General features: G+C 37.5%; 1 protein-coding gene across 5 annotated transcripts in view; it reads right to left on the bottom strand.

Moving 5' to 3' along the window:
* Positions 1-13,691, bottom strand: part of INPP4B (inositol polyphosphate-4-phosphatase type II B) — an 883,288-nt gene that overhangs the window by 423,551 nt on the left and 446,046 nt on the right. For all 5 annotated transcript variants that reach the window (XM_069556830.1, XM_069556833.1, XM_069556829.1 and 2 more), the window contains one exon: positions 2,583-2,794. In XM_069556830.1, coding sequence (XP_069412931.1) covers positions 2,583-2,673 — 91 coding nt within the window. In that variant the 5' untranslated portion in view covers positions 2,674-2,794. The remainder of the gene's footprint in view (positions 1-2,582; positions 2,795-13,691) is intronic.

The following is a 13,691-nucleotide window of genomic DNA, read 5'->3' as shown; positions in this document are numbered from 1 at the left end:
GTCTGCCAACATTATTTGGCAGAACAAATAAACTAAGTTAATCATCCAGACATATATAACAAGTCAATTCTCAGGGCAGGATGTAATATTTATAGCAAAACTAGATATGGCTAAAGATTTGATTGCTCTACTTAGTTCCATGGTCATAAAACAGAAATATTGTTTCTGTAAGGCATGAAAAATGCAAAACATATTTTTCATCTGTTTCTGTTTCTTTTGTATATATGTCGACAGAGATGGACCCTTCACAAGGATGACCTCATCCAAGTCTCTGAAACAGATTTCTCTTTCACACCATTTCAACCTTGTGCTAATAGTAAATAATTAAAGAGCTATTTCTAGTTAGGTTACTCAGGACACGATGATGGCAGTTATTCTGCCAATTTACTGATAGCTCAAATCAGGATTCTGTTAAATGTTCTTTCCTTTTTTGGCAGTTAAAAAAAAAATCTATTAACATGGCTAAATGATTTAAGATGAAGTGAGAGGGAAAGTAAGTTTGAGAACAAAGGCAAGGAAATGGGAACATCTAATGGTTAGAGGATAGAAAGGTAAGGCTGTGGCAAGTAATAAAATGGTAGATGGATTCGTTAAGACCACAGTCTGTTTCAGAGCTTCCTAAACAAGAGTGGCTGACTGGGGATATAGCCATTTTTTTTTCAGTATCATCAAATGAACTATAATCTATAAAAATAATGACTCACTATGTTGTACACCTTCACCTAATATAATATCATAAGTCAACTATACTTCAATAAAAAAAAGAAAAAAAAAGAAATAGAGACCATAAAAAATATAAAACCAAATAAATAAAACTACAAAAAGTAAGCGCAAAGAGTGACTTAAAGAGTGACTGAGAATTGGGATGTCATTTGTCACCACTCATGGTTGACTAAGAAATAAAAGATTATAAAAATCTTCTCCTTGTTTATCTTTATTGGTGTACTCATCAGATAAAATTTATATGTATTAGCATTTAGTCATGAATATACTGTATCCACTACAGACTGGCATTTGCTATCCACCTCTGCAAGGATTAAATCATGAGCTGCTGCAGCTGCTGACCTTCAGTAACCCCTGGAAGGAATTTAGGGTGGAGATCATAAATGAGGCATTCTATGATTTGGAGAAAACCAACCAAAAAAATGGCAGAACAGGTTTTCAGATAGATATTTTCAGGAGACAATTTCATAAGCCCAATTCTTGCACCTCCTCATATCTAGCGAAGTACTAAAATCCTTCATGGTGGCACCTGCTCCTCATAACTAGCAGTGACCTTCATGAGAATAGCAGAAACCTTCAGCAGAAATATGTGCTTGATTGCATGTACTCCTCTTTCACCAAAACCACATGTACACTGACCTTTCCCCCTGCTTCTTTGCAGCAGTTCCTAAGAGCTATCTGAAATGCTGTCTCCCGGGCTATAGTTTTTATTTTGTCCAATAAAACATAACTTATAACTCTTACGTTGTACATTATTTTTTTCAGTTGACAACTGTTAGAACCATCTCTTTGTATAAAAACCATCTGTTTTTTATGTACAGAGTTCATATTTTTTGCATTTGTTTACTTTTATTTCCTACCGACATTTAACAATTTTAGACTTTCTAAGGGGTTAGATTGACAACTATTAGGTAGGTCTTTATTAATTTCAAAGTACTGCAGGTTTTTTTAAGGCAATTAACAATTCTGCTGTAAGCTCTGACCATCAAATTACTCAAATAAACTTATACAACCAGTGTCATTTTCTCAAGATTATTTTTATAATGTAAATGAAATGAGAGGTTAGGTATATGTTTGCCAGGGCTAAATAACTGGATAAGAATCTTTTGGATAAAACACAACACATGGCTGATTCATGTCAATGTATGGCAAAACACTACAATATTGTAAAGTAATTAGCCTTCAATTAAAATAAATAAATTTTTTAAAAAGTTTATGCTAAACAATCGAACCCAAACACTAGAATGTTAAGCAAGAGACGAAACATATACTTCTTCCAGTGATTTTAACTACTTAAGTAGCACAAAAACCAATGCTCATGTTCAAATGCTAATCCTGGCCGAATAACCAAGCTTGCTTGCTCTATTGATGTGACTTAGGTGTGGCAGCAACCACTAAGCAGCTAGTGTAATCATTGTGCCCTAATGTTTTCAACTGAAATGTCTTTGGTTTTAAAGAGAAAATTTCTAGGTTTCAAAAAATAATTCCACATGAGAGTAGAAATATGTTCAATAGAAAGTGTGCCACAATAGCCCCCTAAATGGTGTCTCGGACCCTCTCTGTGCATCCACAATCAGGTTTCCATCAACATCCAGAGTGATTTTTTCAAAATTCGAGTACTGTCTTAGTTTTCCAATTGATCTTCAAATAAAGATCAAAATTCTTATCAAAAAAAGAAACTATATACTGTTCTTAATACACATTCAAGAACAATGGTTCTATTTTATATTGAACCATTTCATAGACTATTATCTCCCTCACCCAGGATAAAAGAGGAGAGACGTATCATAGACTTAGAACACTGAAATAATAGTGCAAAGGAACAACGTTATTTAATTTGGGGGTGCATTTATACTCACTTGTGAACTGAAAGTCCCCGGTGTCATTTGCCTGGGGGGTAGGCAGAAAGTTCTGGCCTTCTTCTGATGCTCCTTCCTCTTTGATTTCCATGATCAATCTTCACAGTTCCTTAAATCTTCCCAATGTTTGTGCCCAAATGCCACGGCCAAAGACTCCTGGTTTAATATAGGTGTATTTTCAGCTAAAGTCCTGATCTTCCCACTCTGAAATTCTGCATTTAGGAAACAGAAACAGCAAAAGTCTCAGTCACTTCCGAGTTCAGCATAAAGCTAAAAACTCAAGGTAGGTAGAGCCTACGGCTACCTTCATATGAAATTCCTTCCCGCCTCTCCCACTTTTATTTTCAGAATGTATCCACACAGTTAATGTATCATAAACTCTGGGTTAAATGGGTATTCTCTATGTAATAATTTTACTGTCATATGAGATACTTCTAAATCCTAAGAGGTATTTTCTTTCTCTTCTAATTCATTTTGTAAAATAGCACATAGCTATAGGAGCTGCTAAATTAATATGTACCTAATTTAGCAGCAAGAGCAGATAGCGTCTTCACAAAGCATTAGCATGTTCAGCCAAGCTGTATCTTACTATCATTCCTTCCATTAGACCTGCCCTTTATGCTTATCTCTCTACCCACTTTTGTTACAACACTATTCATGAGCACATTAAGATCATTTGGCACAACACTCTTCTTCCAAGATGAGCTAACAGGTTGTTCAAGGAAGTTCCAACTTCATCATTATACACAGTCTCTTGCTTCTTTGCCTAATCAAAGTTTAAATGTTTAAAGACTGGGATATATGGTGAAAAGAATGAACAATAACTTTAAAAAGCTAAAATTCCAGGGCAAACGAAAGGAACAGCAAAATGATGAAAATTAGCATGGGGAAAGAAAGCCTCCAAAAATTTAATACCCTGTTACACAGACAGACTCAAGTAGTACTGAATTCACTTTGATTTTTAGTATGTTACACATGACCAAGAGTGAATTAGGGAAAAAAAAAAATCAGTGTTGTTTTAATTCAAGTTACCACCTGAATTAAAATGTATAAAAATCTTTAAACGTCTACCCAATGCTATTTAATGAGATAGCAGCAATGGGGTTTGGTTTGGAATACTGATTTGGTTTCCAACTTTACAAGTTCATAAACTCACTCTTCGTTGTTTTCATAAAAGCAACTTCATTTATAATTCAGCTCTAGTGTTTAAATGTCATCTGGCAAAAATTAAATCCAGAGAGCATCTTGAATCTTTAGAACATATTACAATAAGGTTGCAGATAAATACACATTTTCTTCTAAGGACATAACTAGGGATACTTTCTTGGGTAAAAGGCTATATAGTACTATCAATAAGACCAAATCCATTAATTTGGTAATTATATTTGTTATTGAGTTATAGTTGATGTACAATATTACATAAATTACAGGCATACGACACAGTGATTCACAATGTTTAAGGTTATATTGCATCTATAGTTACTATAAAATATTGGCTATTATATTCCCTGTGAGGTACTATATATCCTTGTAGCTTATTTTATACATAATAGTTTGTGTCCCTTAATTCCCTACCCCTATATTGGAAACAAAAGCAAAAATAAATGGAACCTAATTGAACTTAAAGAAAACTGTCAATAGGATGAAAAGACAGCTTACTGAACGGGAGAAAACATTTGCAAATGATATGACTGATAAGGGGTTAATATCCAAAATATATAAACGGCTCATACAACTTAACATCAAAAACAAACAACCCAATTAAAAAATGGACAGAGATCTGAATAAACACTCTTTCCAAAGAGGAGATGCAGATGCGCCAATAGGCACATGTAACTAGGCCAAGCATCACTAATCATTAAGGAAATGCAAATCAAAACCAGAATGACCTATGACCTCATACCAGTCAGAATGGCTATCATCAAAAAGAACACAAACAAATGTTGGAGAGGATGTGGAGAAAAGGGAACCCTCATACACTGTTTGTAGGAATGTAAATTGGTACAGCCACTGTGGAAAATCATAAATATATATATATATATATACACACACACATACACACACACATTCATATATAATTTTCCATTTGAAACAACATGGATAAACTTGGAGGGTACTATGCGAAGTGACATGTCAGATAGAAGAAAACAAATACTGTATGATATTACTTGAATGTTAAGTCTAAAAAATATAACCAAGTAGTGAATATAATAATAATAAGAAGAAGAAGCAAACTCACAGATACAGAAAACAAATTAGTAGTTTCCAGTGTGAGAGGGAATGGGGGAGGGGTAATATAGGGGTTAAAAAATTATATTTTAAATTAAGGTAATATTTTCTTGTTGGATTATTTAAATTTAGATATCTTTTTAATAAGGAAAGGCACATATTTATCGTATCACATCCTTTAAGAACCTATGACAAATGCATTAGCATTAGTGGAATGCATTAGTATCTGTGGAAGAGTGCCACGTGTGTGGGACTCAGAGACACGGATTTGTTAACTTTACTACACACTTTGATCAAAGACTTAATCCCTAATCCTGATCAGTTATTTTAAAAACTGTAAAGGAGATCTAAATAAGGTAATACGGATATCCTAGCAAAATAATAACCTGCTACACAAATGTAAATAATTAACAAATGTCAACTCCATGTGTGGGTTTTGTACACTTGTGTAATTTGAGGGTGAGTAGAGAGGGCTAAACTAAGATGCCCACAATGACCCACTAACAGGGCTTCCCTCGTGGCTCAGACAGTAAAGCGTCTGCCTACAATGCGGGAGACCTGGGTTCAATCCCTGGGTCAGAAAGATCTTCTGGAGAAGGAAATGGCAACCCACCCCAGTATTCTTGCCTGGAAAATCCCATGGATGGAGGAGCCTGGGAGGCTACAGTCCATGGGGTCGCAAAGAGTCGGACACGACTGAGCGAATTCACTCACTCACTCAGGGAGGACAAAACTAAGATACCCACAAAGACCCACTAACATAGTCCCATTTTAAGCATGCCCGTTCGAAAGTGAAAAATGAACTCAATTTTAGAGAGAATGGAGCCAGACCTATGAAACAAAGATTATTTGACAACCTTTTAAGATTCTATTCATTTTCATTCTATCTTTGCTGCATCTGAGGACAAATTTCAGGTTTGATAGTTATCAGCAAGGCACAGACCTCAGAAGGAATCAGCTATAGCACTGGCAAAGTAACAACCAAGCATCTCCAGCTGATAAATATAGCCTTTGCCTAGGGTTATGGTTAGGTGCAGTAGTTCTTTTTCTGTGTCTGTTTGGAAACTTTTTGGTTTGGAGATTATGCATAAAAATAGACTGAGGTCTTTACATACCACGCAGAAGTTTAAAACAGCCAGAGACTAAACAATTCTTAAAGCAGCAAGAAACCACATTAAGTATACCTTAAGCAGATTTGATTTTTAGAAGGCTTTTGTTGCTGTTTTTTAGTAGCTAAGTCCTGTCCTACTCTTTTGCAACCTTATGGACTGTAGCCTGCCAGGCTCCTCTGTCCATGGGATTTCCCAAGCAAGAATAGTGGAGTGAGTTGCCATTTCCTTCTCTAGGGCATCTTCCCAACCCAAGGATCAAACCTGCATCTCCTGCATTGGTAGGTGGGTTCTTTACCACTGAGCCACAAGGGAAGACCTTTTAAAAGGTGGGAGGGGGGTTCATGTTTGGGAATGCATGTACACCCGTGGTGGATTCATGTCAATGTATGGCAAAACCAATACAGTATTGTAAAGTAAAATAAAGTAAATAAGTAAATAAATAAATAAATGTTTAAAAAAAAGAAAAAAATTTAAAAAAAGAATTATAAAAAAATAAAAAATAAAAATAAAAAATGTATTGAAAGTCAAAGGGGAGAATATACTAGAATGTGACACCTTGGTAAGGAGATCAACCTGTTTGAACACAATTCTAATATTCTAGAAAAATAAAGTAATAAAAAGAATTCATGCCAACATAGAAGCAGTTAACTAGAGAAGAAAACTGGATCCAAACCAATTAGAATCTGGATTCAAAGCAATTACTAAATAGAATTACCTAGACTTGGTGATGGAATTAGATGTGATATCAGAGTTGAGATAAAGGAAGACACAAGTTTCACATGGGACCCAGTCTAGTTTGGACTATTAAGCTCTCTAATACACTAAGTCTCCTCCATGTGAACCTTCAAGTTGTGAACTTGCAAAGATACACACACGCATTCCATCAACATCAGATGGGATTGAAACTGCAGCTACCCCTCTATTTCCTACTGCTGTTGACCCCTCAGGTCAACCATCTCCCACCTCCTCACCCTCCTCCACTCACTCACTCTTCTTGCCTGTTCACTCCATGTCAGCTGCGGTATGCCAGCTGTTGTGCTATACTGCTGTACTGTTCAAGGCACTGTACTGTAAGATTTAAACTGTTTTCTTTTGTGTGTGTTTTGTTTCTATGTATTATGCATGAAAAGTATTATAAACCTATTACAGTGTAGTACTATATAGCTGATTGTGTTAGTTGGGTACCTAGGCTAACTGTTGGACTTACCAACATGCTTTTGGAAAGGAATTCATTCATATGTGGGGAACTTGAAGAAGGAATCACAGTCAAAGATGATGAGTCTGATTTTAAACATGCTGTTTCTGAGATGCCTTGATATTCAGAAAGCAAATGAACACATGGGTCTAGATCATGGGAGAGATATTAAGGCTCTTAAACTATATTTTTGGTCAATTATTGTTCACTAATGGTTGAAGTCAAAGGGATGCATAAAGTCACAGAAAGCAAGGGCATGCAGTGAGAAGAAGGGTGACTAAGGACTCAACCTTAAGGCACAAAACTATCTCAGAAAGCAAGAAGACATGTCACCTGGGAAAGGGACCAGCAATGATTGGGAGAGCAGAGAGGAGTGACTAAGGGTAACAACATCATTGTTTCTCAGATAAACAATGCCACTGGGTTAAAAGATGACTTCACTTTGTTTAAAGAATGGGGACACATGTGCATATTTAAATACTGAAAGGACATAACCAAAAGAATAAAGAGGAACTAAATATTAAGAAGAAAGGAGATGATTGATGGGGCAAGAAAAATCTAGATGCTAGTATCTGCTGTAATGAAAGGAGGGGTAAATAGAAAATTAGATATGATCTGACACATAAGGGAGAGAAACTTAAGGATATTTGCCCCATGGCTTCAGCTTTTTTTTTTCCCAAGAAAAGGACATATTTGTGAACTCTGGGTAAGTAAAGATGTCTCAACCTCACTTCAAAAGCACAGTTCATAAAGAAAAATGTTAATAAATTTGACTACATTAGAAGAAATATATTATGTAAGCAAAAGATACCATTTAACTGTGAGATAATTTATATACTGGGAAAATATATTTGGAACACAGAAGTCTTCCATTTCTGTTTACATGAGGATGGAAAGACTATTACTCCTACCAGAAATTCAAGAAAAGGCTGAATAGAATATAAAATGCTAAGTTTTCCTTACGTAAGCAGAGAGCTGAGGTCTCAAAGCAACCAACCAGCCTGAGCTCTTAGCAAAGATAAATTCCTCCAGAGAGCAGAGCTGTCTTTCACCAGAAGAAGGGATGCCAGGCTCCAAACGAGTTTGAAATGGAAATTCAATCAAAATATTTAATGACTTACTAAAGGTCAGGGTAGGTTACCATGAGCACATACAGCTACTGAGAGCCACAAACTCGAAAGTAGTTTGTATCCACCAATAGACTTTTTTCTTCATGAACCTCACCAGACACTCATGAGAAAGACAGGGAGCAGAATAGGATGTGAAGAAAGCATCCTTGATAATGCAGGACTCTGGGAGGCAAGCAGCAGGAAAAAACATAGCGCGTCACTTGGACCCGCCTCTCTCCAGAACAAAACTGGCCAACACCGTTGCCATCAGGGCACAGGTGAAAACTCACTGCGGTTAGGGGATGGGAACAAGAGAGGGGGAGGAAAGTTTCCTGAGATTGTTCCGTTACAGATCCTCTATTTCTAAGAGAAGGACAGAATCACTGAGAAAGCCCTATCCATAAGGCCCAGAAGCTCAAGACAACAATAAAAACACAGTCAGAAGAAAAGCAAATAAGCGATCAAGAAAACCAGACTCATACTATGCGAAAGTTGGAATTATCAGAAAGAGAATACACTAAAAATTGTAGTGGAAAAGGCAAACAACCTGCATGACCAGATGGATATCTTTAGCAGAAACTATTGGAAAGAATCAAATGGAAATGCTAGGAATGTAAAAGACAAAAATATTTAAAGACATCAGAACCCTGATCTAAGAAGCACAGAAAACACCAAGCAGAATAGTCACATACACACACACCCCAATAGTAAAAGACAAAAACAAACAACAAAAAAAAACAACTTGTACATATATCATATTCAAACTACTAAAAACCAAAATTAAGGAAAAAATATATAAGGTAACCAGAGCAAAAAATGCAAAGTACATATAGAATGTTAGAAACAAGAAAACATTTTGGACTGCTTAGGAACTATGTAAGTGACACATTTAAAGTTCTGAAAGAAGAAAAACTATCAGACAAAAATGCTATACAAAGTAAAAATAACCTGTAAAAATGCAGAGAGACAAAGACTTTTGCCCAGACAAATAAAAAGTGACAAATTCATCACAAGCAGAGCTGCACAGCAAGAAATACTAAAGGAAGTTATTCAAGCATGACGTAACAGAAATATCTGGATCTGCAAAAGAAATGAAGAGCACTATAAATGGTATAAAGGAAAATAAATGTTAATTTCACCTTTTCTTACTTTGACAACTAAAAAAGACAATTTCCCAAAGCGGAGGTTGGCCTAATTTTCCCATTAAGGACAGATAGTAAATATTTTAGGCTTTTGGAGTCACGGAGTCTCTGTCAGAGTCACTCAACTCTGATGCTACAGCGTGAAAGCAAATAGTGAAAATACATAAGCCGGTAGGCCTGGCCATGTGACACTAATATTTTATTTGCAAAACTAATTGGTATTCAGACTTTGTTTGACCTGCAGACTAGTATCTACCAAACACTGGTCTAAAGCACAATTAATAGCAAAGATATTGTATGCTTCTCAGTTCAGTTCAGTTGCTCAGTCGTGTCCGAGTCTTTGTAACCCCATGAATCGCAGCACGCCAGGCCTCCCTTCCATCACCAACTCCTGGAGTTCACTCAGACTCATGTCCATTGCGTCAGTGATGCCATCCAGCCATCTTATCCTCTGTCATCCCCTTCTCCTCCTGCCCTCAATCCCTCCCAGCATCAGAGTCTTTTCCAATGAGTCGACTCTTCACATGAGGTGGCCAAAGTACTAGAGTTTCAGCTTTAGCATCATTCCTTCCAAAGAAATCCCAGGGCTGATCTCCTTCAGAATGGACTGGTTGGATCTCCTTGCAGTCTTTGCCAACACCACAGTTCAAAAGCATCAATTCTTCAGCGCTCAGCCTTCTTCACAGTCCAACTCTCACATCCATACATGACCACAGGAAAAACTATAGCCTTGACTAGACAGACCTTTGTTGGCAAAGTAATGTCTCTGCTTTTCAATATGATATCTAGGTTGGTCATAACTTTCCTTTCAAGGAGTAAGCGTCTTTTAATTTCATGGCTGCAATCACCAACTGCAGTGATTTTGGAGCCCCCCAAAATAAAGCCTGACACTGTTTCCACTGTTTCCCCATCTATTTCCCATGAAGTGATGGGACCAGATGCCGTAATCTTCGTTTTCTGAATGTTGAGCCTTAAGCCAACTTTTTCACTCTCCTCTTTCACTTTCATCAAGAGGCTTTTTAGTTCCTCTTCACTTTCCGCCATAAGGGTGGTGTCATCCGCATATCTGAGGTGATTGGTATTTCTCCCGGCAATCTAGTGTATGTAAAAGTAACATCAGTAGCAAGATGATGAGAGTGAAGAACAGGGAGTTATTATCGCTTTCACACTAAAATGATAGGCTTCTCTGGTCACTCAGATGGTAAAGACTCTGCCTGCAATGGATGAGACCAGCATTCAATCCCTGGGTCAGGAAGATCCCCTGGAGAAGGCGATGGCCACCCACTCCAGTATTCTTTCCAGGAGAAGCCCCATGGACCGAGGAGCCTGGTGGGCTACAGTCCATGGGACTGCAAAGAGGTGGACACGACTGAGTGACTTTAACTTTCATTTTCACGCTAAAATGATAGTATACAATTATATCACTAAAATATATAAAAGTAGACTGTTTGCTCTTAATCCAACCACATCAATAATTGCATTAAATGCAAACAACCTATACACACAGACACAGATACTTCAACTAAAAGAGTGAGACTATCAGCTTGGAAAAAAAAGTAAGTCCTGACTATATGCTTCATGCTGTTCCGTGCTTAGTTTCTCAGTTGTGTTTGACTCTTTATGACCCCACAGACTGTAACACAGCAGGCTCTTCTGTCTGGGGATTCTCCAGGTGAGTATCCTGGAGTTGGTTGCATGCCTTCTTCCAAGGGATCTTCCCAACCCAGGGGTCAAACCTGGGTTTCCTGCATTGCAGGCAGATTCTTTACCAGCTGAGCTACCCGGGAAGCCCTTCGTAGTTATATTTATGCTTCATATAAACATGAAATTTATATATTTTTCCAGTAGTCATGTATGGATGTGAGAGTTGGACTATAAAGAAAGCTGAGCACTGAAGAAGTGATGCTTTTGAGCTGTGGTGTTGGAGAAGACTCCTGAGAGTCCCTTGGACTGCAAGGAGAGCCAACCAGTCCATCCTAAAGGAAATCAGTCCTGAATATTCACTGGAAGGACTGATGCTGAAGCTGAAATGCCAGTACTTTGGCCACCTGATGAGAAGAGCTGACTTGTTTGAAAAGACCCTGATGCTGGGAAAGATTGAGGGTGGGAAGAGAAGGGGACAACAGAGGATGAGATGGTTGGAGGGCATCACCGACTCAATGAACATGAGCTTCAATCAGCTCTGGGAGTTGGTGATGGACAGGGAGGTTTGGCATGCTGCAGTCCATGGGGTCGCAAAGAGTCAGACATGACTGAGTGACTGAACTGAACTGAACTGAAATGTGATATATATGCTTCATAGTTATTTTAAATAGAATGATATACACAGGTTAAAGTAAAAGGATCAAAAAATGTAAACCATGCAAACATTCATCAAAAGAAAACTGGAGTGACTATATTAATAAAATTAAAATAGATTTTACACCAAGGAATATCAAAAGGGACATTACACACACGTGTCTAACAGCAAAGCTTCATAATACATGAAGCAAAAACTTAACTAAAAGGAGAAACAGACAAATCTACAACGATATGCTTGGAGATATCAACATCCCTCTCTCAGTAATGGACAGAAAAAGTAAACACAAATCAGTGAGGATATAGAAGACGTAATAACACTGCCAACCACTTGACCTAATTGACATTTATAATACAATGAATTCAACATCAACAGAATATACGTATTTATTTCAAAGTATATATTGAATATTCACTAAGATTATATCCTAGATCATAAAACAAACCTGAAAAAATTGAATAGAATTGCAATAAAAACATGTGTGTATATATAAAACATACTCACACTCATTAGAATCAGAATGAAATTACTACAGTACATATCAAAATATGTTTGAAGGGAAATTTAGAGTATTACATGCTTATAAAAAAGAAGATATCAAATCAGTGATCCTAGTTTTCCCTTACAACTAGAAAAGGAGGAAATAAAACCTAAAACAAGTAGAAAAGGGAAATAATGTGTGCAATTAAGATAACCAATAAAGATTTAGTTTCCAGAAGAGCTTAAGAATGTTAGAAAAACAAACCCAACAGAAAAAACTAGCAAAACATGTGAATAAGTAACTCAAAAACATTAAACACAAATTGCCAAGAAGAGATTTTGAACTTTACTAGTTATCATGGAAAAGCAGACTGAAATTATATAAGCATCAATAAGTGAAAATTTCAAAGTCTCAAAACCTCAAATATTAATGAGGATTTGGAGAAACAGAAACTTTCATGCACTGAAGATGTTCCAATCATAATGGAAAATAATTTGGTAATACTCAGTTCAGTTCAGTCAGTTCAGTCGCTCAGTCGTGTCCGACTCTTTGCAACCCCATGAATCGCAGCACACCAGGCCTCCCTGTCCATCACCATCTCCGGGAGTTCACTCAGACTCACGTCCATTGAGTCCGAGATGCCATCCAGCCATCTCATCCTCGGTCGTCCCCTTCTCCTCCTGCCCTCAATCCCTTCCAGCATCAGAGTCTTTTCCAATGAGTCAGCTCTTCACATGAGGTGGCCAAAGGACTGGAGTTTCAGCTTCAGCATCATTCCTTCCAAAGAATCTCAGGGTTGATCTCCTTCAGAATGGACTGGTTGGATCTCCTTGCAGTCCAAGGGACTCTCAAGAGTCTTCTCCAACACCACAGTTCAAAAGAATCAATTCTTTGGCGCTCAGCCTTCCTCACAGTCCAACTCTCACATCCATACATGACCACAGGAAAAACCATAGCCTTGACTAGACGGACCTTAGTTGGCAAAGTAATGTCTCTGCTTTTGAATATGCTATCTAGGTTGGTCATAACTTTTCTTCCAAGGAGTAAGTGTCTTTTAATTTCATGGCTGCAATCACCATCTGCAGTGATTTTGGAGCCCAGGAAAATAAAGTCTGACAGTTTCCACTGGTTCCCATCTATTTCCCATGAAGTGATGGGACCGGATGCCATCATCTTCATTTTCTGAATGTTGAGCTTTAAGCCAACTTTTTCACTCTCCTCTTTCACTTTCATCAAGAGGCTTTTTAGTTCCTCTTCACTTTCTGCCATAAGGGTGGTGTCATCTGCGTATCTAAGGTTAATGATATTTCTCCTGGCAATCTTGATTCCAGCTTGTGTTTCTTCCAGTCCAGCGTTTCTCATGATGTACTCTGCATAGAAGTTAAATAAGAAGGGTGACAATATACAGCCTTGACATACTCCTTTTCCTATTTGGAACCAGTCTGTCGTTCCACATCCAGTTCTAACTATTGCTTCCTGACCTGCATATAGGTTTCTCAAGAGGCACGTCAGGTGGTCTGGTATTCCCATCTCTTTCAGAAT

Source organism: Ovis canadensis, chromosome 17 (assembly GCF_042477335.2).
Source record: "Ovis canadensis isolate MfBH-ARS-UI-01 breed Bighorn chromosome 17, ARS-UI_OviCan_v2, whole genome shotgun sequence".
Taxonomy (NCBI): Eukaryota; Metazoa; Chordata; class Mammalia; order Artiodactyla; family Bovidae; genus Ovis; species Ovis canadensis.
This window is presented reverse-complemented; position numbering and strand designations above follow the sequence as displayed.